The sequence below is a fragment of the Gouania willdenowi genome, chromosome 1, assembly GCF_900634775.1.
Source record: "Gouania willdenowi chromosome 1, fGouWil2.1, whole genome shotgun sequence".
In the NCBI taxonomy this organism is placed as follows: Eukaryota; Metazoa; Chordata; class Actinopteri; order Blenniiformes; family Gobiesocidae; genus Gouania; species Gouania willdenowi.
In genome coordinates, this window is record NC_041044.1 from 7,745,870 (window position 1) to 7,771,465 (window position 25,596).

The window sequence follows — 25,596 nt, forward strand, 5'->3', positions numbered from 1 at the left end:
TCATCTTTGTAAAATGATGGAACTTTTGTAGTTTCTCAAGGGAGCGTCTAATCTAGCTGGCTGACGATCTACACAAATACACCAGTGAGATATAGTCCCCATGAGTCCACTGAAGCTCTACTCCAATTAAACACATGTCTTTCACACACAGAAACTGGGAGGATTATTTAAGAACAAGCTGCAATCTGTTTCAATAAAAAGACTGTAATTATCGCCCATCATAAAATATTTCAAGACATCTTTGAGATACTTTAAATCTAATTTGTGCATCTCTAGTTGCTTTTTTTAACTTAGCTAATGAGGGGAAATTGAAAAGGCCTTTTTAAACCTACTCAATGACGCTAAACCATTGTGAATATAATTAAAACGCTCTGATCTCAGATTTAATTCACACTTTACAGACGATTATTTGGCCACACCTGCTTTTAAGGGTTTAAATTCCTTATCTTAAATATGACCTTGACCTTCACTCAAGGTCATATTCAAGGTTAAGAACTCATCAGAAAAGTGAACAAAGTGAGACTTCCATGCTCTCACTTTTTCCCTATAACTTGGCCACAAATTGAGATACAGTGCTCAGACTGGTACCATTGAACAACATTTCCTTTCAGTGTGTGACCGTGACCTTTTCTCAAGGTCATATTTAAGGTCGATGTCAGTCTTCTGTTTTTCCTGCAACATTACTTTCAATTTAATTAGTAAAAATAACAAACTTGTCAACAAATACAAGTCTTGCCTTTTTTTGTCTAAAAAGATCAACGGACATTGTGCAAGTACAAAAAAGGAAATGACCAGACAACAATCAAATGCATCACATCATAGCCGACCAATGAGATTAAACGTAATGCACCGTGCCAAAACAGCGTTGAATGGAGGTTGTTTTCTCAGTTTTAGAGTTCATAAATGTAGCTATATTTAGTGAATTGTTTTATTTTGAATTGAATTCGTTGGTGTTATTCTATGTAAAAAATAATTGCACATTTTGACAAACACTTTATTTTATGCAGATGCCTTTGTGGAAAGTAAATTACTTGAGTATTTTATGTATGACTCAATCAAGTAACAGCAATTCTACTTGAGTAGGATATATCAGTACTCTTTACAACTCTGTTGAAATCGTAACTGAAGTTCCAAATCAACATAGAATGTGAAGAAAATTACACTAAAAAAATAAAAACAACTAGAGCATGAGAGATTAGAGAGCAGTTATAGAAATAACAGGAAAGTACAACACCGAGGGAGACAGTAAGAACAAAACTTCATGAATCTGTGATATGTTAACAGAATTATTATTTATACCAAGTGTCTGTGTGCGTGAGTGCATGCGTGTGTTTCTAGTTCTCACCACACAGTCGAAGCAGTTAAACGAGGAGTGGAAGTAGGGCTGGATGCCCAGGCCATACATCTTTATCATCATCTCAGACATGAACAAACCCAGGAAGATAAACTCTGCATAGACTGGAGCGAGGAGAGAAAAAAACACAGGATGGATTAACATTAGCCCTTTAGCTAAATGCTACTACAATTCATCGCAATGCAACCATAAAAAGTGATAACCCATCAGTGAAATAGCTTCCTGTTGTTCCACATAACAGTTACATAAAGTCATTAAACATCTCACCTGGAGCTTCAGCTGCAGTGTAGTGTGACACTGTGTGTAATTCACATCATAATAGAACCTTTTAAATACCATTAACTTGGAAAAGCAGTGCTAGCTAAGATGCTAACCCTTGGCTAGGAGCTGATGTAGCACTGAGAACAAGCTTTACGTGTAGAGTTTAAAATGAAAAACTAAATATTAAAAATGAATTACATCATTTTAAACAGAGGTACGTCAGTAGTGATTGGAAAGTATCATTCAGTTGTTTCTTTTTCAGATAAATGGGATGGAAACATGAGCAGATATGTTAAACTCAAGGTCAGGGGGCCAAATCTGGTGCTTTAGAGCACGTACCAAGTACCCCTTTCTCTTATATCTGAATCCAAGTATCCCCTTTGTCCAACTACAACATTTTGCTTTGAAAACTATTTAAAAACAGCTATAGAGCATAATGATGGAGTGAACAAGTCATAACACACATTTTAAAGAATCTCATTTTGTAAATAAGTGGAAAGAAACAGTATTTAGTGCAGTGATTAATTTTGTCATTTTGTATTTTAACTTTGTACTTGCATCTTGACACTTTATTCTTTTGTTGATACTTTATCTTTGGTTACGTATTTAGTATAGCTGCTTTGTCTTTCGTTTACTGCTCTGTGTGCCTTTGAGTTGCTGCTAAATGATCCTGAATGCTTCACTCCTATAGAACGACGCAATTTGCGTCGTCAATGACGTCATTTCAACATGGCGGCGCACAGACTGGAAAACGGTAGAACCATTTTAAAAAGTTAATAAAACAAATATGGTGCAAAATAATGCGTTTTGTTTGGCATAGATCTTCTAATAAGGACATTTCAAAGGTTTTAGGCCACATTTGTAAAAACAGTGGAGGATCCCTTTAATCACCCCTGTTTTATATTATCTGGTCAAAAACTAAATTAAGGAGCGTTAAATATGAAGAGGATATGAGTCATGATGGAAGTGTGAGGAATAAAAAAGTTGAAATGACAAAGAAGAAAAAGCTTAAAAATAAATAAATAATAATAAATAAATGAATACATTTGAATAAAAAGAAGTAGAGGAGTAAAAAACACGTGATGAAAAAGAGTAGAAGGGGATAGTAATGCGAGGCTAAAGAGATTTAACAACAAAGAAGAATGAACTTCATTAGCTCCAGATTTATTTTAATGTTTTTTATCTAAAAATATATATATGTTGTTATTTTTATAAAAAGAAAAAGCTTTATAATATAAAAATACATGAGTTACGCATAAAATGGAAACAAAATTACACTTTTTTGATGAGGATGATGACAATATACTGATGACATTGGACTTTCCAGAGACAACAAACGTGTGTGTGTATGTGTGTGTGTGTGTGTGTGTGTGTGTGTGTGTGTGTGTGTGTGTGTGTGTGTGTGTAGATTTGTAGTTGACCCATTGTGACAGTCAGACTTGATAGTGAAACCTAAACATCCAACGTGTTGCTTCTCTGGTGGAGCTGATCTGTGTATCAACATGCATGCACACATTTGTTGAGCGGTGTGCACTCACACAGAAAGTCAGAGAGCAGCTCTGGCTGGTCGTGGTGCACGGCGGCCACACAGATTGTGTTCAGGCCCACCAGGCACAGCACCGTCCAATAGAAAGCCTGCGTCTTCACTATCTTGCGGATGAAGAAACGAAGGCGTCGCTCCTTTTTGCTGTAGGCGGAGCCTTCTTTTCCACTCTTGATACTGGACCGTGCAAAACCTGAGGACCAGAAAGGGGGTTAGTTCTGGTGTAAAAGAAAAAAATGCTTCTAAAAAATACACGTTAGTTCCATGTTGCAATTGTCCTGAACCGTGATTATTTGAACTCTGCAGTGGAGCTTTTGCCTGTTTTTCAATGAGAATAATGTGAAATGTGATGCAGTCGTCGCCTGGTGCTGTAATTTCCTCCCCAACATCGGCACTGAAGATGTGATAGTCCTTTTCTGACTCACTTCTCTCCACAAGATAGTGGATTGGAGAAGATCCTCAAAGTATTCCTTCCATTGACTCAATGAAAACATGTTTTTGTGTTTCATTCTTTTGTTATTTTGTTTTCAATGCATTCCACTATTTTGAACTGGAACAATTCATCCATTGAGTGTTATTATGTGTTGTTCAAGTTTTTTTTTTTTTTTTAGCAGTTTTCATCCAAAATATTGAAAATATATTGATACAAGCATTGGTGTTGGTATTGAATACCAGTTAAAAGTCTATCTTTCAAAAATGAAATCTTTGAACACTTGCTACTGCGTAAAGAAATAAAACTCAGTGTATGCAGAAGTTCAGGTATATGAATTTAAATAAAGTTGTAAACCTGCCTGACAAAAGAGATTTAAAGTGGATCTAAAATCCTCTTCACTTCAGAACAGATGTGTTTAAGCCAGTGTGGAGTGAACCCTTTGTGCCAGCCTAGGTTTTTTCAATAAAATACAATATTACAACAATATTTCTGTCATATTTATGTATGCATTTATATATTCTATTGTGTGGTAATTTAAAGAGCAAAATAAGTGGATCAACTCTTTAACAATTATCAAGTAATTAAAAACCATGCCATCAAGTAGTCCCTCTATATCTATAAGTGGCATTTCTCCAAGGCCTGTAAAAACCATGGCATATTGTTGCAGCAGGGGATTGCTGATCCTGCCCTTTGTTGATCTTTGTGCAGAAAGTCATGAGTTCCTCTTTTGACACTTTAGGCTCCCAAGAGCTACAATGTTTAATTTGAAATCAACTCATGTCTTTTTCTCTGTTGTGCCTTCACTGCATGTGAGACAGAGTCCCATACTTTATTTCTGTTAGTGTTAGTATAACCTACCCTATAATATACAATATACTCTGTCTGATGTCCTGCAGCAGTATCTCCACCTCTAAATTACCAAGGTTTTTCTTCTCTTTACCTCCTGCTCTCTAATTATTCAACTCTCTGATGTTTCAGCTTGTATAAAATCTGTGTCTACTCACAGCCCTGCAGTCCCATGCCCTTTTAGAAGCATTAATGGGCAGTTAGCTATGCTCAACATCGCCATGTTTCAACTTTTTGCGTAGCGATACGAGTTGTTTCTACAGTGGATTGAGTCAAAGAGAGAACCAAGAAGGACAAAATGTGCCAGTGTTTTATTATTTCCTTTCATGGCTGCAGCACACGTGAATCACCGCCAAACTGAGTCCAATCACAGACAAAAGGTGTGTGTTTAATGTTATTATCACTACTCTGCCTCCTCTCTGAACCTACAGTGTGTTTGTGTGTTTTTCATTAACAGCAAACAATGACCAACATGCTGTGGAGGCTGCCAGAGGACATGACGTTATCTTTAAAGGCACATTGTGGACTTTTTGACCTAAAGAGTTGACCCATATGAGTTATTTTAAATGATTCCTCAGGCCAATATACAGTGTTTGACAGTATCAATGCTGTGAGCGGGGCTTCCCTCTTGAAATACCGCCCACGTAAGTTTGGAGGAGACGTACCGTCTTTCACCAGGTCATGTGACCTGGAGGATGCCTGGAGAACGTTTGACTTTACGGCAGTCACGTGACCACAGGCTCTAATATAGTTCCTACGTGACGTCACAACATATGGGCATTTCCCGACCGGCGCCATTGTTGTGGGCAGTTGAAACAAGTTTAGCCTCAGTTTACAGCCAAAAGAGCACAATATGGTAGTTTTGTGTTGGGTTAATGGCGCACTATCGCTGTGATAGTTCAGTTAAACGTGGATTCTTTAGTAAGGGAAGTTGGAAAGTCAGATCTGTAACTTTGGGATAAGGATTGGATCTCAAGGCTGGGTACGCGCCGTGGCTAGTCTATGGGCCGGAGGAGCAGCCGCCCCCGCCGCCCTCTTCTACCTGGCCTCCCCGCTGTTGTCGGCCCCCTCAAAGGGGACGACCCTCGGCAAAGGGGGCCGACGACCGCGCTGAGGCCAGGGAGTAGGGGGAGCGCCACAGACGCGGCAAGGAGGGCCGAGCGCCAGGACTCCAACGGCGGGGAGTAGAGGGTGGCGGTGGCGGCTGCTTCTCCAGCCCATAGACTGTAGCCGCGGCGCGAGCCCAGCCTCACTTCGCACCCCAGTCCTTATCCTAAAGTTACAGGTCAACTTCTGTCTGCATACACAATCAAAAGACAAGGGAGGCTGGCTCGATTGACTGTTTTTTGTTGATTTTTGTGACAGTGCTGCGGCACTTGTGGCCACTGGGGGCGCTTGATGTTAAAGTTACCGGTCTAGCGCCCCTAGTGGCAAAAAGTTACACAGCGTGCCTTTAAGGTCCACAGCTCGATCCACGACAGCTTTACACTTTTATACTTTATTTGCATGTTGCATATGTTTGTATTGAAGAATAAAGCGTACATTGTGAAACATTGTTTTCATGTTTGTGTCCAACACAATGCACAAATGGTTAAGTAGGTCAGTAATAATCCCGAAAGAAACTGCATTTTAAGACGTTGGTAAAGTTGCAGAGCGTCACATTGACCTCGTACCTATGACGTAGGTCCACACGCAGTCGCATGATTCAGGCTTAAAGAAGCATAGGGCAGGATTTATGAAAAAATAAATATTCATTTTAAATGTTTTAATGCTAATGGGTGATGAAACATTCAAAACCAAAAAGAATGAGCCCACACATTATTCTCCCTATTGCTTTAAACAGGCTGAGTGATGCATCATGTACTGAAATTCTGGGCCCAAATTTCCTGCGCAGTGCTATGGACGTGATGTCAAATGATGCTGAATGCTTCTCAACAGCTTGGAGAGACAAGGGCGGTGGACCAAACTACTGTTTGGTTCCACGAAGGCATGGTCGGAGGTCTTGCAGTAAACAGTCACGTGTACGGCGAGTAAATAAATAACCGCATCACAGCATTAGCTGTTTAAGAACACGTTTATGAATCTAAAGTAGGGTTTTCTTAAGAACAAATCAAAGAAGATTCTTAAGAACATATTGGTGAATGAGACTTAATGTGTGGTTAGATGACAGAACAGCACAGCACGCTTCATGAAAGTTAAACAGTGTCTGCCGGTATTTCTTGGGGAAGTTGTGTCCTTGTGTCATTTTGCAATTAATTTTTTTTAGGCAAGGCAGGTCGGAATGACAAAACTGGACACGATAACGATGAAATCCAACCTTTAACCTGATAGGAAGCAATGAAAATAATGACGTGGTCGCCCCATTCTACCAGATATACTGTATCATTGGAAGGGCTGGGAGGAAGGAATATGTTAGCTAGAAGGAGCTAAAAGTTAAGGAATAAAACTAATGTTGACCACAGAAGACTAACATGGATGGTTGTCTTATTGGGTGTGTGTCACAGTTACACCCCCATCCCATCACTCACTCCCTTATGGTTCTTACCCATTGCATCTCCCATGTTGTCCTCTCCTTCTTCAGGATTCAGCAGCTCTGTTTTGTTGTTTTTGGTTTTCATAGTTGGTCTTCGTCTTGTACCTTTGCACATCACCAAAAAAAGAAAAATGTTTTCACCCTTTCTCGTTTTAACTATCCTGTTTAAACTGGCTCTACCACATGCTGATTTAGTGTGGTAAAATACACACATACACATATATGCATGCAAGACATTTATTTATTTCAAATGTACGAACAAATAAAAAAATGGATGGAAAAACAAAAATGAATAAACAAATCTCAACAGAAATCTCTATGAAATGAAAAAAGTCATTTTGAATATAATACATTTGTACATATGTTTCACAAGGGATAGGAGCCTATGCTTGTCAAGTCCTAACCCCATTCTTCATCACGAACAACTGCAAAATCCAATGAAATAAACAAAATGGACAATACAAAAACAATACTCCAATCGAGCTATTAAGAAAAACTGAACAAAAACAAACAAAACGAACAGGCGCCATCAACATCTGTCAGAGTTACATTATCCTTCTTCAGTTCTGTACTTTTCAAAGTTTTGTAATTTTTAAAACTCTATTATATTCATAATTAGTTTAATTGTTTCATCAAGATCATTCCACAAAACCACCCCACAAATGGAAATACTGTACACATGTTTTTTTAACAAGTCCAAGCATATACAGTATGTTGTTTTAGGTTTAGTTTCCCTCTAAAGTTATTACAGTTGTCGTATGTTTACAGGTAACTGTTTATTTATTATTATAGATTAATTCAGTCAATAAATAATAAAAAAGGAAACAGTCACCACTAAAGTTCCCTGTTCCATCCTCCTCAGCCACAATCACCTCCTCTGTGGAAACCAGATAATAACAGGATGTAAGCACACACACTATCTGGATGAAGTTGTTGTTTTTTTTTTCATCCAATCACGGCTCACTGACCTGCTTTACAGATCCACTCCAGGTATCCGTTGAGCTCTCTTTCAATCTGCTGCTGTCGCCTCAGTTTAAGGAACTCGCTCCTGTTTTCCACTCGTTCTCTCTCTTTGGCAAATTCACTAAAGGAATGAGTGGTCACGTGATCAAGTTCGCTCAGCGGCTCAGTTTCATGAGACGCAGCAACAAGTGAAAAGAAGTGTAAAACAGAAGATAAGGAGCAGCAGAGCATCTTACCCTGAGAGTACACCCAGCACCAGGTTGAGCATGAAGAAGGATCCGATGATGATGAGGGGGATGTAGTACATCCAGTTCCAGGCACTGCCCTCCACATCGTTACTCTGCAACACACATGTTGACGACTCATCATGGAACAGATAACGGTTTGTTCGTCTAATCAGGATCACTATCACATTTTTAGTGAGTATTTTCTTTTAAGGAGGCTCAGATTTTCTGTGATCATGAAAAACATACGAAAAATATTTAAATTCACTTCCTTTGTTAAAATTATATATTTTTTTAACTATTATTAGGATTAGTATGATAATTACTTATTTTTTTTTTTTTTAAATAAAAGTAAGCAAAAGTTGCACAATGACACTGAATGTGACGTCACATGAATCTTTTGGGCAAATATCACGCATTTACATGCACATTTTTCATTACATTTGATACTTGCTTATGTGTGTGTTTTTCTGCTTTATTTACAAAAGGGCTTAACAGGGGACTCGGGCATATGGAATTTAATTCAGTACATGTTTAAATGTTAATAAATGACAATTTAAAATACTTGAATATTGAATTTTTCATCATAAATGGGTGAGAAAAGGGAAAGAAATTTAAATTATCGCGCAAAATATGATGTAAGTTGACACAATACTACGTAGCTCGAACCGCGGCTCAGTGGTAGAGTGGGTTGTCCGATAACCGAGATGTTGGGGGTTCGAATCCCACTCTACTCATTGGGCAGGGCACTTGACCCACATTGTCTAGTGTGAGTGTTGGTGGTGGTCAGAGGGGCCAATGGTGCACTATGTAAGCCTTACCTCTGTCACTCTGACCCAGGGCAGCTGTGGCTACAATAGTAGCTTACCACCACTAAGTGTAGAGTGAAAGAATAATGCACATCAATGTAAAGTGCTTTGAGTGTTTATGAAAAAGCCCTATATTAAATCCAATACATTATTATTATATTTTTGGAAAATATCACGCATTTAAACGCAATTTTCCAACATTAACTGGGGGGCCTAATGTGTAGCAACTTTAGCAAACAGACAGATGTCAAATCCTGCAAAAAATCTCATGTGATTTCAGCGCGTGCATTAAGCCTGGGCGATAAAACAATCATGATATATATCACGATAGAGATGTACTCGATATCAATAAAAAATATGTGTGATAGAATGTTCAATAAATTCACTGAAAAGTTAGAAAAAACCTGCAAACAACCCCTGACCCTGAACCACAAGGCATTCTGGGGGATGTAGGCAGAGGGACTGTTTGAGCAGCTCCAAAGTAGCTGTGTACATTAGCAGTTTCAAGTTTTACCACCTGAAATGATGACCTGAGCAAATGCTGTGGTCAGTGTGCGCTGCCACGGCTGTCCCCCCGTTACCGCTCAAAGTGAACCAGTTCAAGATCCTTCGCCAGATCCAGCCAAAGTTTCCTCAAACACGTTGACAGAGAAACTAACGTCACTATTGATCCGCCCTAACTTGTAAAATGCATTTTTTTTTTTTTTTATTATTTTCGTTATATTTCACGTGTTCACAGACAAAGCTGGTCAACTGTAACTATTGTGATAATTACACTTAAATATCCTGTTAGTAAGTAAGCAAGTAATTTATTTATAAAGCGCTTTTCGCAGATGAAATCACAAAGATACAGTGTTGTGGGGAAATTAATACCACAGGTGCAACATCATAATAGCATAATAAAACATGGGTGTATATACATCACAGGAGCAGCATCATAAAAGGATAAAACATAATTTAAAATCCAGTTAAAGGGGACATATCATGGTTTTAAATCCTTCCTTTTTACATATAAATCATACAGTTGTGGTCTATATAAAGTGGAACTGCAATGCTTGGGTCTGAATTCCTCATTATTATAGCTCCACAGGCCCCTTTTCTACCCCTTTTCTGATGTGCTTCTAAGAGCAACTCATTTTGGTGCTGTCTCTTTAAATGCAAATGAGACACTCCATACCCCGCCCCCTCTTCAGGTGACACTCGGTTCAACTCCACCCTGCTACGCCATTTTTGTAGTTTTATAGAAGAGATACGGCTATGTAGCGTCGCATAAACTTTTTATTCAGAGGTTATTTACAAAATGTCAACAACAGAAGACTTGTCCATCCAGCCTTACATGTTTGAGCCAGAGTCTGACCCGGCGGAGCGAGATGAAAATGTAGATGATGAACCTGCAGAACCCTAACAAGTGAGCTAACACAAGCACCGAGCTAACGCTAGCGCCAAGCAAACGTTACGAAATGCATTTTAATACAGTCTTTTCGGAGACAAAAACGGCAAAATGAAATGACTAATGACAACTTTAGACTTAAATTAAATCACGTAGGCCATATCATCAAGGATCTAAAACGAGCACACAGCGCTAACATATGAAGTCTGAAGACGGTGCAACTGCTAATGCTAACAAAACAATGACAGGGACGTCTTATCACACTTTTTAGCGTTATTTACAGCTTACCGAAGTGTTCTGTTCATCGTCTCCAAAGATAGAAGGAATTGACCCCTCAATCAGACAAAGTCTTTTGGCAAATCTTTCTTTATACTGGTGGAGGTTGATGAAGCAGTCATCCTTGAAGTGCTTCACACACAAAAATGACCTTACCTACAGATGTGGGTACATTTCTGTGAAAAATAAAACTCAACCAGGCACTTTGAAAAGGTTCTGATGCTGGGAGACGTTGTAATGAAGCGTGTGGGTTACTACATCCAACAACCAAACATTTTGACTTATCCTCTCGTAACTTCGGCATCCTTGAGCTTGGACTACAAAATAAAAGCGAGAAATAAAAATGGCGGATTGCTTGAAGTGTTGGACCTGGATTTGATGTCTTAATTTGGCAGTTCCGCTGCAAATACTGTGATGTAATAGTTAAAAAAACGTAATAGAGAATAGAAAAATCAAAACAGATTGAAAAATATGAGCAAAACAGAATATAAAGATATCTACAGAGCACCTGAAGAGACTAATTTGATTTTTTCTGTACTTCTAAGCACTCTAAATATACAACAAAATGCATTTAAGGGCTAAAAAAGTGGATTTAGCATGATATGTCCCCTTTAACTAAAAGCTTTTCTGAAAAGTGTAGTCTTCAGCAGTGTCTTAAAAGTGACCACACAGTTGAGCTCCATGAGAGACTGGTGCAGGTTATTCCAGAGTCTGGGGGCCACAGCCTGGAACGCCAGGTCTCCTCGGGTTTTAAATTTAGGGGCACAACAAGTCTGAGATATATTGAGGGGCCTGACCATGTAACGCTCGGAAAGTCAGAACTAAGATTTTATAGTCTATTCGAAACTGTTAGTACTGCTCTCAGTAATTGATGATTAAATCGTCAAGTTTGATCTGGTTTAATTAGAGAAAATCCGAGATATATTGATATATATTTATCAACCATAACTTGATGTAACTCATTATCAGATAGAAAATAAACAAGATTCAGCAGCAGTGGTTTATATTAAACAGTAAAAACACTATTGGAGTTATTTTTCCTTTTCATGTACTTTTATTTATTTATTTATTTTTAAGAAAATAATTTAAATATAAATGAGGAAATAAATTTTATTAATACGTACCCTGCTGAGATGTTATTTCTACCTCAGGTGTGCACTTATTATTTATAAAATGTGTTGCATATTTGGTTTGATTAAGCATTTATTTAATGTCTATTTTTGTACATCTTTTTTTTTTTAAGTTTATTTCCATAGTTTTGTTGACCTCTTTTAAAATGTTAAAAAGTACCTTTAAAATCAAAGCATTTAAATTTGGCCTTTCTATTTCTGGTCCTTATTTTGAACTGGTTAAACAAAAAATAAATCAATAATTATCGATATTGACTGATACCAAACACAGCCCTAGTGTGCATACAGCTCAAATACAGCGGAAAAATATGAAATTAAAACAAATGGGTACTTCAATTACCCATATTAAGAATCTTTGGCCTGATTTCAGGACGTTTAAAATCCATTAATGACGTGATTAGACAAAGCCGAAGAAATGAAAACAAAACAAAAAAGGGTAAACTGAAGTAGAAATAAACTGAAATGGAATTGGGCAAATTTTAACATAAATAAATAAATAAATACATACATAAATGAAAAAATAGTAAATGTTTTCTAATCAACTTGATTAAGTTACAATTTGCAAAGCTTATATAAATATTTACTATTGTAAATTATTATAAAACTTTATCTTAATTCAAATTAAACAAAAAAATGTTTAGTACTGTAATATCTAGTTTACTGCTAGTCAATCATCGAGCTTATTTTGATTACAAATGCTTAGTTGTAAAGTGGAGGTATTACGCTCACTTTGGTGAGGTTTCCATTTTCGTGCACTTAAAAAGTCTTTAAGCGACTTGTTTCCATGTGTCATTTATACAATAAAATTACAGGTTTTCTTTCACTCAAAGTTTAAATGCACTCAAAAGCAAGAGAAATTCAAATGTATTTGAAACGTTTTATGCTCTTTCTTCTTTAAACAAAAGTAATGAAACCCTATTAGCACAGAAAATAAGACTTTAACGAAACAAACACAGGTGATGATCTGCTGAATGTTTGGTTTTTAATACATTATGGTCTCCATGCAAGCAGCCCGACCTCCATTAAACTTTTATTGGTTTCCTCCAAACTGTTCGTGCAAGTGTAGAAGTCGACCTCCATCCATCAGGAAGCAGTTAAAAATAGACTGAGACTAGAATAGAGTGGAGGAGAAGGAACCTCTGAGCTGTGAGGCCACAAAAAGGCTTCAGAAGATGGAAAAAAAGCTAAAAGGATGGATTATAAGACAAACATGGGAAATAACAATTACCTTTTTTTTGGGTCAATTATTAACCTAAACTCCATCAAAAAAAAAAAAACAACAACAACAACAACCAATAGGTCTGATCTCTCTCCCGTTATGATATTTTGAGAGATAACATCCAAAGTTGCATACAAAATGTTTGTTACAAAATATGAGTCAATATTGTTAATTTGAAATTGACTGAGTGGTTAGGATTTTGTCTTTTATTGTTTTAGGCCAGGCTACCGGACTCAAAACACCACTGACTTTGTTATTGTTGTTGTTCTTCTTGTTCTTCTTGTTGTGTACACGAGTTAAAATCACTACTCCTCTGTTATTCATGAACGGATCAGGCTGAAATTTGGTAGCTATAATCTATGGATGTGTACGCATCGACGCTCGGAGTCCGATTTTCGATTTGGGGCGCAGAAAAAAAAACAAAAGTTGATTTCTCATTTATTTGCGACTCGAGTCAACTATTACCATGATTGGTTGCACCGAATCATTGACACATAACAATATATAAATGGGGCCAATTACCCTGTACGTGTCACGGGGGCACCAGGGGGCACCTGGGGGCCCCATTTTTCAAATGACTATTCCTTCGTTAGTTCTCGTTAGGTCAAAATGCAGTTTGGTATGAATACTCTTTGAATGAATATGATGAGACTCTCAGAGCCTTTTTTTTTTTTAAATGGGGCCCGGGGGCCCACCCAACATTTCCGTTAATTTCTAAATTTATGGGAACATAGTCGTGTGATACATCGTTTCAAAGGTAATTCAACGTAGATTACGATTATGACTTGCACAATTTGATTAGGGGCCTTTTTCGGTAATGTCCATTAAAGCCATTTTCTCATCTGTTTGTGAGTCAAATATTGCGACAGTTAGTGGTACCGAATCATTGACACATACCAATATATGAATGGGGCCCATTACTCTGTATGTGCCACAGGGGCGACAAATGATTACTCCTCCATTAATGCTCGTTGAATCGGGTTGTAATTTGACATGGATATTTTATGAGCGGATGTCAAGAGCCTCTCAGAGACCTTTTTACTCGGTGGAACCGAGTCATTTGACTGAATTCTCAGGAACGTGGTACGTGCTATTCGGCACAGAGACGTTCCGCAGGCCCGACCGTAGTTCATCCGAACTTGTTCAAAAAAAGGGATGGGATTTTGTTTTGTCACTACACTCCAGATCTGTGTAGTTCAATAGCTTCAGGCATTTTAAAAAGAAAACCTGGGACTTTTCAGAATAAAACTGACTGTTGGGTGTGACATGGGCAACATGCTACGTCATGCTACGTCAGTCTCTGGGGCAGGGAACCATAATAAACTGGTCAGTAAATGCAGCAGTTTTCAGAACAAATGAGTCACAAACGCACTTCAGCTGTTGTCTGTTAGCATGATTATTTGTGATTAGCATTATTTGTTAGACTAGCAATGACTTTTTGCTGAATTACAAGCACACAAAGCCTTGAAAAGCTATTATATTGGCTTTCTCAGAATAAATGGACAAATAAATTAGTTTGTGTTTGTACGGAAGAGGATTAGGATGGCGAAAATAATTTTGGGCAAATCAAGAATAAAGTCGAAATGTTGAGATTAATGTTGAAATTTCAAAAAAGAACTCAAAATACAATATCGTGATATAAGTCGAAGGTTTGCTCATGAAGTCAAATCTACGGAAGCGGATTTGACTTTTTGTTAAAGTGCTAAAAAATTGTCGTTTTAGTACTTGAAAACGTGGTTGTTAAGGGCAACAGCGTTTTGGTGCTTGAAAACAGAACTTTTTATAAACGAGCTTCAGAGCACAAGTTTTTGAAAACGCTTCCCACTCAACGCTGCGCGGTTAAAGAACAGTCAGGTGATGTGTTTCAATAAGCCCGAGAAAGACACACCAATGTTTGCTGAGGAGGTGAATGGAGACTGTCCTCTGGTACATGAATAAATGATGTTAAAAAATGCATAAATGAGTCATTCTTGACTCGTTGTGGAGGTGTGTGTGTCACATAGAGAGCAACTCTGTGTGTGACAAGTGCGTGCTGCGCACAGATTAGAATAGTGTCGAGCAGGAATGGGTTCGTGCTTAAAGAGACATTGGCTTTATTAGAATTCAGACAGGTTCGGACCATCACAAGCCGGGTCGGGTCTAACCTTGTAGGTCTGATCTAAGCTACTCTTACTTGTTTTCATAGGAAGTGTCTCTGCACATGTACTTATTTTGGTTCATTGCAAAACCACATGTATACTTTTTGCGCTTCCCATGGTCTTGTGTAAACAGAGATAGTTTTGAAAGCGTGGTTGTTTAAGTTACAGTCTCATAATTCTACATACTGCAGCTTTAACTCTGTCATTTTGTTTGTCCAATGTTAACTTATCATTCAAATCCCTTTTGTCTTGGTAGATAGTGAAACACATCTTTTGATGTAAAACCAAAATGCCATTCCACACTTTGTTTACATACGTTACATAAGGAAGGGAGGGATGATTAAGATGCAGAAGAAGTTAGGTAAGAGGAAATGTTGCATTGTTGTGTGCAGGCTAACATACGTGGTAGAGCATGTCTGTCCATCCCTCCATGGTGATGCACTGGAAGACAGTGAGCACTGCAAACAGGATGTTGTCAAACTGAGTGATGCCGTAGTTGGGACCGAGCCAGCCGCCTTTACACACGGTGCCATTAGGACACAACCTCGACGGCAACTCTTGGCCACAGGGCAGCTCGACGACAATCTCTCCTGAACAGAGAAAAACAAAACCATGACCAATAGGGGTCAAAGGGCTGAAAAGGGGTTCATGTGAAAAGTAGCTTTTCGGAATTACAATGACATGTCAGTCTTGCATGTTCATTGTTCACGTGTGTTTTTTTTACCTGTGAACTCATCAAAGCAGGTGGTGTGGAACTTTCCCATGTAGAACTCCAGGCCAATGATGGCAAACATGAGAATAGCCACAAACAACAACAGGCCAATCTGGAGCAGAGGGATCATGGCCTTCATAATGGACTTCAGCACCACCTGCAGGCCTGGAGAACACAACAGTACACATCACTTTCCAATATGATTATTGAATAGCTACTAGGTCGTGATAGCTTTTCTCAATAGCATAAAAGCACGTGTCAAACTCAAAGCTTAGGGGCCAAATCCGGCCCCTTTAAACATCCAATCCGCCCGCAGGGAAGAAGCTGAGAAAACCTGAATCATTGTGTAAATTACCAAATAATTTAGTTGTGGATATCTTAGTAGGGTTACAAAGGGGCATAAACTGTCTGGTAAATTTCCACAGGAAATAAATCTTGGGAATTTTGACAATTGAAACTTTTCATGGAAATTATTTATCAAAATTAACCAGAAATTGGGAGTAATTTTACATCACTGTATCATATCCAAACATAGATATTGGCATCCATGCAAAATAATACGCAACATTTGAACAGATTTATTTGAAAGTAGAACTTTACAATTAATCAAGTGGAGTTTCTTTAAAATGTTCACAAATTCAATGGAACTCAACAATATTTGCAGGTTTCCAGTTTTCCCATTCTTGTACATTGACACAATGGAAGTCATTTTTAATCTCACATTTTTGGAACAAACCTAGTTTTTTCAAAATGACTCAAAAAACACACAAAACAGAAACATATTTACAGAATAGCTCCAAAGACACACAAACTGTTAACAAAATGACAGGAAATTACAGAAAACAACAACAAAAATACAGAAAGTGACCCCCAAAAACACACTAATCAACAACAAAAATGCAAAAAATAACAAAATAATACACAAAATTACAAAAACACACATAAGGACTTTAAAAAACTAATCAAAACGACTCCAAAAACACACAAAATGACTAATAATTAACAAAACATAAAAACCAAAAAGACAAAAAAAAAGAACCAAACCCTTTTTTCTCCCTATGTTAATGCGCTGATTGGTCATTATTCTAAATGCTGACATGAATATTGATCATATGGCCCTGGAATCAGATATAATCACGTCTGTGGCTCCTTCTATGACAGAGTGGCCCATCTCTGTTCTACATACATGCATATATCATTTATACATGGAAATGCTAAGTGGCACTTTGTTGAAATTGTTCGATTCCCAACCTCTGCGGCCCACTTCAAATCAAACTTGTCTGTATTTGACCACTGAGCTAAAATGAGTTTGACAGCCCTGGCATAAAGATTAACATAGTTTCTCCAATAAATGATGTTATGAAAGCTTTAAATACTGTTGAGGTTACGTTACTGTAACACTTACTGGGAATTCCAGACACCAGTTTTAGAGGTCGCAACACTCGTACGGCTCGTAGCGTCCTCAGATCGAGCTGGGAACCCACTGACGACAAAATACTGCGGAAAAAACACACAAAACACAGAAGGAAATGGTTGAGCTCCCATTATCTCTGTACAATCACATGTAGCCCAGATGATAACGTGTCTAAAATCAGAAATAACATTATTAAATTAAAAAAATAGCATGCTAACTAATTTTTTTATTACTAACAACTACTATCATCATTGATTAGCCTCTTGCTAACTGTAACCCCTTATATTTCATAGGAAGTTGTGCCCTTAATTCTATAGATGGAGAAGTACTATAATAATAATATTATTGTGTATCTGCAGCTTTGTGTGTTTGGCAGATAAAGAGGTTTTCCTAATAAAATCTTTAAAACTGTCTGTGTTACTTTGGGTTAAGGTTAAAGCACTGATTGGTGAAATCTCCATAAATGCTGATGCCCAAATATTAAGGAATATTAGGTGTAATTGAAGGCTCAAAGTTGACTTCAAAGAATTTTCTTACAGGAGTTCGAAAAGTTTTAATATTCAGCTTTTAGATCGATCATCAGTGTTTCTCAAGTGGGGGGACGTGTACCCCTAGAGATACGTGATGGCACTAAAGAGGGTACTTGAGAGAGAGTGAAAAAAAAAAAAACGAAAGCATTAAAAAAATTATATTATGATAATAATAATAATAAAGATGATGATGAAAATGAAAATGATCTTGATTAGAACATGAACTGAAATGAGTCTTGGTTCCACACCAGGGGGGAGATGATAAAAACTATTGAAATAAATCTATTCAGGATCTAGTAAATTCAGTTTCATTTTACTTATTTACAAAATGAGATTATTTAAAATGTGTGTTATCACTCATTCATACATTATTACGCTCGATAGTTGTTTCTTCAAAGTATTCTGAGCTAAATGTTGTAGTCAGACAAAGGTGGTACTTGCATTCAGAAATGAGTTATGTGTGTTAAACACAGCTGAGGAGCAGTACAGGTATATTCTAACTTCATTGAAGCTTGCATTAATGACAATAAAGTCTTTCTGGTTCTGATTCTGAGATTGGCTGGAGAATGACTTAGTCAGGGCTTATCGACTATGCTTTTTTTTTTTTTTTAATCTCCCGTGGCTAAACAGCCACGCTGCAGCTGCATCTGAGAGGACGAACTTTCAGCAAAACAAGCAAAGTGCCACAGTTTGACGTATTACGTGCAAATGAGAGGACGTCACAGTGTCTAGCACCAGCTGCAGTATGGGACAGCTACAACACACAAATGAGATCTGAAGTAAACTATGTAGTTACATTATCACATTAAAGGAATTAACTGTGTTTACATGCATCAACCCATTTGCCAACAGACTCTATCAAAATATTTGATGCCAAATTCTTTTGCAGAGGTAAATTTGTGCATATGATTAAACTAAAAAAAAAAAAAAGTGGGTCGTCCAATAACTAAAGCGTTGGCAGTTTGAATCCCATCCCAATCATTGGCCACATTTACATGGAAGCTTTAATTCCTCTTTAATTCAGAAATAAAGTTAAATCCTATTTAAACTGACCTTGTAAACACTTAATTCCTAATGCAAATTTAATTCTGAATTAAACTTCAATCCAAATTAGGTGGCTAACTTATTAATTCTGTATTAAATAATTCCTCTATCTTGAAAACGTTTAATTCCGCTTTAAGTAAATTAAGGTAGTTCTGCACATGCTCGCGATGACATGCTGGTGACGATATAATCCAAGATGGCTGCCTGGACTAGAGCCAAGACCATTTATTTATTAAAAGCCTCATAAGACATGGATATAATGAAAAGAGTGGATGGCCGGAAGAATAAACCAGCACACATTCACACGGACACATGGATTTATCACGCACACACACGGACATCAGCAAACAAAACAGGCTTCACCGGACGGTGATACTAAAACTCGGAAACGGAGTAAATGCGTCCCTGTACTGCATGTATGGGCTGTCACTGTACCGGTTGTTAGACATACTATGGAGCAAATATTTATTAGTGGTTATTGTTTTAAAGAGTTTTACTGGGTTTTATTTACCGGTGATTAGTTCCTATCTCCTTCTCCTGCACAGCGGACCAAAGTGAAACAATGTGTTATTTTCCAGCTGCTGTATTCAAAACTACAATCAAAATAGAGGTGACAACAGTTTTCATGTGTGGTCTTCTGTGTTGTAGCCAACAATAAAAGGTTTGTTGTGTGTTTTTTACAATAGACGTGAATACGTCACATTCGCCCCCTGTTCAATCAGAGCCTTTCCGACCCCCAGACCGAAAGCGGACTTGAATAAAGCCGAATAAACCTGTTTTCCATGTAAACCTCAATTCGGAATTACTATTTTCATGTAAGCACGAAGCAGAACACTTTAATTCTGGATAATTTATTTCAGAATAACTAATTCAGAATCAAAAAAAAAAAAAAACATCATGTAACCGTGGCCAATGTTGTTATGTCCTTGGGCAAGGCACTATAGATGAATTATGTATGAGTGTTGGTGCTGGTCAGAGGGGCTGTAGGCACGTCATGGCAGTCATGCCATTCAGGATGTTCCAATTCAGCTTTGTCTACAATGTAGCTCACCACGACCTGTATGATTGGCGTGAATAAATAATATCTTCTGTAATACAAAACCAGGTATCTGCTGGTGCTTAACGCCAGCTCTCATTGGGTGTTAGGCGGGGGTACACCCTGGACAGGGCGCCAGTTCATTGCAGGGTAAGACACACAGAGAAAACACTCACACTCGCTTTTACTCTTATGTGCAATTTAAAGACTCCAATCAACAGTCCTGTGTCAATCCCAGGGCTTGAACCCAGGACCTGAGGCAGACGTGCTAACCACTAAGCCACCATGCGCCCTAAACACAAATATATCATGGTTTTCTTTAATTACAGGGAAAGATAATAAAGGATGACTAGCCTGAAAACGGTAGAAAATACTAAAGTTTCAACATGCAACACTTTATGAAATGATTTCATTTTGACGACCACTTCTGAAACCTTTAATAGTATATGATCCTGCTTCTGATTTACTTGCCACAAACAAACAACTTTTAATGAATTGTAAAATATTTCACATTTTGTACAATTAAACAACTATGTAAGATTGACAAAAACATTTTACAAAAAGTCTTTTTTTAATTTATTTTATCACAATCCAAACAACAAATTACAAATCTGTTGCATCTTTAACAAAATGCTATCAGCAATAAAACACACCTTTACAAATGGTTATTTTAATACAAATACATATTAACTGCAGCAGCATTTAACTCTACTAAGGCACTGACTGCATCTGCCATCTGTATTTAGCTTAGTGAGTTTGATGCCTGGCTAGTAATTCACATTTTAAACGGAGCTCATTGATGACTAGAGAGCCCATGTGACCCCAGTAGAGACGACGACTACCCAAGCATAGGCCTGCATGTTGATGGATAGTGAAGGAAAGCCTGATTTGGCAGAAAAAACCAAACACATCCACGTGGAGAACATGCAAATTCATCACAGAACCGTTTCAAGGTTTCACTACAGCAGAGGCAGAACCAACACCAATCAGTTCTCCTAAAAGCAGAGCTTAATTTGGGCAGGATCTGGCCAGAGCACGATGCGGTACCACCCAGATTTTGACCGGCACTTCTTTGATTGGATCCAGCACCTCATTTTTATTTGCTTATTTTTTTCCAGTACCTCATTTGCTTTAAGGTGTTTTTAATAGATTTTGAAATATTATATTTGGACAGCTGCGTCATTTATTGAGTTGAAATCATTGGAAATGTCAGTGTACACACAAAATTGAATATAAAAGCTGAGCACGAGTGAGGAACAGAGAGAGGAAAGTCTAGCCACGCCCACGCTACGTCTAAAGCGTAATTTTTCACAAAAGTTGTTTCTGTGGAAATCGCGGAGCAGCAGCAGCACGGCAGCAGTTAGCATAGCGAGTAGCAGCACCTGTAGCAAAGCTGCTAATGCAGGAGAAGCTGCCTCCAACAGACACGGGAGGAGAACTATCTCGGTTACAGGCCAAGATGAGCTGCTACTCTAGGCTTATGAAAACAAAGGCAGGCTTCGTTGCAAGGACACAAAGTTCTCCATGGATATTTTCTCAGAGAGAAGTGGTCATGTGACCATGTACGTGACGTTCTGTGAAGTGTATTTGCGGAAAAAGTGTATCAAAATGTCTGAAAGTCCTCCTCATGAAAGCATCAAAACTTTTTAGCGACATTTGAGTTTTTTTTTCCCGAAACTTACCAGTTTTTATTACGCTATTTAGATCTTGTGCATTTTCAAACGTCATGGAAACTAAGCAACTGATGATTCATTATAAAGCAAAAAAAAGATTAACTTCAGGATGTGAAATGAGAAAATAAAACGATATACCTCAAAATCTAAAGCCTGTTCTATGCCTCGGATAGTTTAACTTTATATATTATATATATTAGTTTACATTTAACTATAACTTTAAGCATTTAAATAAGAGGATATCACAGAGAGATTTTTTCCTCTTCACACAACAATAAAAAGTCCCTGATGGAAACAGACTCGGGGACACGGGGATATTCCCTCAGTGACTGACACTGTGGGATACAGTGAGCAGAAGATTGAATGAAAGTGATACTCCTGTGTGTCAAAAGTGTGAGAAAATATCGCTCAGAGAAAAATAGTGTTACCCCATAGAGAGAAAAAAAGGGGGGGCTTCTTCTGCAGAGGGAGAAGATAGTGTTTGGACGGCAATGACAGATAAGAGGCACTTACAGCTGGAAAACACAGTGAATACAGCAAATTACAGCACACACACACACACACACACACGTAACGCATATCCCGCACAGTAATATGCTTTTCCTGGTGGCGTCAGAGTTTAATCAAATGCAGTAAAGGCAATGTAAGCGCAAATACGGAAGTGACAATTTTTCAAAGTAAGATTATGGGAACTTAAATTAAAATTGAAAAATTAATCAATTCATTTAAAACTGTATTTTTTTTCTTTGCAGCCTAAGACAAACAGTGGTTTAGTGCTGTACAGTAAAGATCTGCAACAACTTTGGCCCAAGGGCCAGAATCTTCTCAGCTGAAAGTTTCAGAGGGACAGATCCCGTCATGAAAAAAAGGAAACCTCTACTGGGTTTAATGTAAATTATGTTAATCTGATTGTGATTCATTCACAATGCTGACTATGCAATAATTTAAGAACATGCTAACAGAAAGGCCAAAATGAGTGGTTTTCTATTGCTACACATCCACTATACCAGGGGCCTGCAACCTCTATTCTCAAAGGAGCCATTTTGCTTAATCTCACCTAGATTAAAATCCTTCCGGAGCCGAACAAATGCCTTTTCAATAAAGACAATATAGTGTATAAAATTTTATACAGTTAAAATGCTATCAAACAATTTTACGAGTTAATGGATTTGATGGGCTACAAAAAATAACTTGAATTTGATAACATGATCATATCAAGCATGCATAACTAGCCAGCACGTTAAATATATATTTCCCCACATAAATAAAATCTCTATTTTCTTCCACAATAGTATTTTTGTTAGTTTAGTTATCTTACGCTATAGGGAGCCATTGCACAAGAGTCAAAGAGCCACATGAGGCTCCAGAGCCGCAGGTTGCAGACCCCTGCACTATACCCAGCAGCATCAAAAATATATTATTATTATAAAGCTATAGACTGTTATATGTGTGATGTAATATTCTAGTCCTATCAATTTTTTCTGTTTAAGTAAGAGTTAGCAAGTCGAGAAGCATAATATACATGTACTGTAAATAAGTATTTTTTTTTTTAATTTATTCATTTATTTGGATCCCCATTAGTCACTACCAAAAGGTAATAATTAATCTTCTATGTAAGTCACCAATACATTAAAACTAAACTTAATTTAAACAAAACACATTAAAACATACAAAAGCAAAACAGTAAAAAAAAAACAATTAATGAGTCAACAACAATAAACCTAAAGAAATATATTTTAAAAGCTGGTCTATAAATCATTCAATGTAGCTCCAAATGGTGGCTCCTAATGGTCCATAAAACAACATGCAAGTTTCCACAAACATTTCCCATTGAGAATCATGTAATCAGAAATATTTGGATTGAGATTGGTTGTTCTGTAACACTGGATGTTTCTTTAAACTCTTTTAAAGCTATTTTAAAAGTAATCAAAGCAATAAGATGCATATAGTTGGTCGGCCAAACCTATACGCAAAATAAGCGGCTGCTTAGGGCCCCCAATCTGGCAACCCCACTTGCATGTTACTGGTACTGCTGTGCATTGCGCGCATCTAAACTGGAATCGCCTACTACTCTTAAACATGTTCATAAATGATTCCTTACCCATTTAGCACTGAAAGACTATCTGTAATATCACGTAAATATCTGTTAAAGTCATGTTTTTCTATTAGCTTTGTCTGCTAGCGTAGCATCTCTTCTTCACTGCTCGAATAGCTGCATGCCAACCGACCACTGGGTTACCAGCGCCCTCTGCTGGTCGAAACAAAAATCTGATGTAAATACAGTACTCTGACTAAAATGGAAAATCTATTATGAAATAACTAATAGCTTTCACGTTTTTCATGTTGTAGGCTTGTCAATCACTAAAGCGTCTGAGTTTCCTGGTTTTACCCCTTGACCATGTTTGCACTTTTTTATTTATGTTAATTTATTTTACTTTTAAATGTGACCAGCAATGGCTTGTTTTAAGATTCACTAGGATTTAACTTAAGTGAAAACAATTGGTATTATTTATTTTAATTGTATTTTTGTTTGTTTGTTGAAACCATATTGTGCCTTTTTGTAAGACTCTACGTTTAAGTGTAGTTAATAAATGGCTTATAATAATAAATAATAGTCATAACTGAAAAATTGCTGTGAACTTAGAACTTCTTAGAACTACATTTGGAGTGTTTACCTGTGTTCTCTGTTTGCTTTACTTGAATTTAAAAGCACTTTACTATTTTACTTGACTTTTGACACGTAATGATTGCATGATAAATAAATAAAATAAGGAATTGCAGAATTTCTTTGTCTTTTCAGTTTAAATTGGGGTTTGGAACCATCTAGTGTAAGTTTCAATCAACGGGGATGACAAATATATAATATACACACCAAAATGTTTTTGTTTTACCAAAAAATGATATATACTGATTTTGCTTTGGGATCCCAAATGATCTGGGACGGCCCTGCATACATATACTGTACATTGTTTTTATCCAGCTGGAGCACATAATTCCAACCCTGGCCTCTCTTCACTTCTCCTCCAACATTTCAGGATCATTTAAAACATTTTAATGCTGAATTTGAAAAAGTTGAATGGGCATGAAACATCTTATCGGTCTGACCTGCTGCAGCCTGACTGACCAACCTCTGCTTACAGTGACTCAAACTGAAACACAAAGGTGCGTTTTTCTGTGTTGGGTCATTTTAACACATTTTCAGGATATCCCACTGACTTCTGGCTCAAAAAAATCTGAATTATTACCAATTACAAATTGCTCCTAAATTATTCAAGACACACAGTAAATGTTTAGTTTATTTTTTTATTTTTTAGATATAGTCAAATTAGTGTCGGGGGTGTGTGTCAATTTTTGTGTATCCTTTTTTTTTTTTTCTATTTTCAGCTTACAATATTTAAAAAAAAACAGCACATAGGAAACTGAAGTTTGGTATAATAATACAGCTCTACCTACTCTCTCAGAATATAAACACACAGCAAGTTACAATGACCTCATGTAAAGGATTTTCAATATTCCCACATGCAGTTATGGGCCAGTGAAAATAGCAAATTCCTTCAGATTTCAAGAGACTGTCACCCAAGAACCAATGCATATACTGTATGTGACTAAGTGATGTAAACAGTCTATGTACATAGCTCAAAGCTGATCAAATTATTAGTATTAATTATTTACTGAAGGCCCAAACACGTTGAAACCCAAAACCCTGACAAACTTTTTTCCAGGTTTGAGGGTCTGCCATGTCCACCAGATAGAACGTATAGCAGATATTTTTATATATTCTGAGAGAGTAGGTGGAACTGAATTATTTGACCAAAGTTCTGTTTCCTATGTGATGTAGTTCCTGAGATATTGGAAGCTAAATATGGAAGAAAAATAAAGACGCGTAAAAATGTACACATGCAAACCTCACTAAATTGAACATATGTAAAAAAGTGTTCATCCAATCAAATTAAAAATGCACAGTGTGCCAAATGAATAATCACGGAACAATTGGTAAAAAATTCTAACTTGTTCCAGTGGTTCAACCACATGATAGAATGATGATGGCGGTGTGTCACTGCCAACCAC

General features: G+C 37.3%; 1 protein-coding gene across 31 annotated transcripts in view; it reads right to left on the reverse strand.

Moving 5' to 3' along the window:
* The window catches only part of cacna1ab (calcium channel, voltage-dependent, P/Q type, alpha 1A subunit, b), a 191,650-nt gene that overhangs the window by 97,340 nt on the left and 68,714 nt on the right, over positions 1 to 25,596 (reverse strand). For all 31 annotated transcript variants that reach the window (XM_028446764.1, XM_028446747.1, XM_028446613.1 and 28 more), the window contains exons 4-12: positions 17,237 to 17,328; positions 15,844 to 15,996; positions 15,522 to 15,709; positions 8,170 to 8,273; positions 7,939 to 8,054; positions 7,803 to 7,847; positions 6,983 to 7,075; positions 3,154 to 3,351; positions 1,346 to 1,458 (exon numbers count right to left, since the gene is read on the reverse strand). In XM_028446764.1, the coding sequence (XP_028302565.1) occupies positions 1,346 to 1,458; positions 3,154 to 3,351; positions 6,983 to 7,075; positions 7,803 to 7,847; positions 7,939 to 8,054; positions 8,170 to 8,273; positions 15,522 to 15,709; positions 15,844 to 15,996; positions 17,237 to 17,328 (1,102 nt within the window). The remainder of the gene's footprint in view (positions 1 to 1,345; positions 1,459 to 3,153; positions 3,352 to 6,982; positions 7,076 to 7,802; positions 7,848 to 7,938; positions 8,055 to 8,169; positions 8,274 to 15,521; positions 15,710 to 15,843; positions 15,997 to 17,236; positions 17,329 to 25,596) is intronic.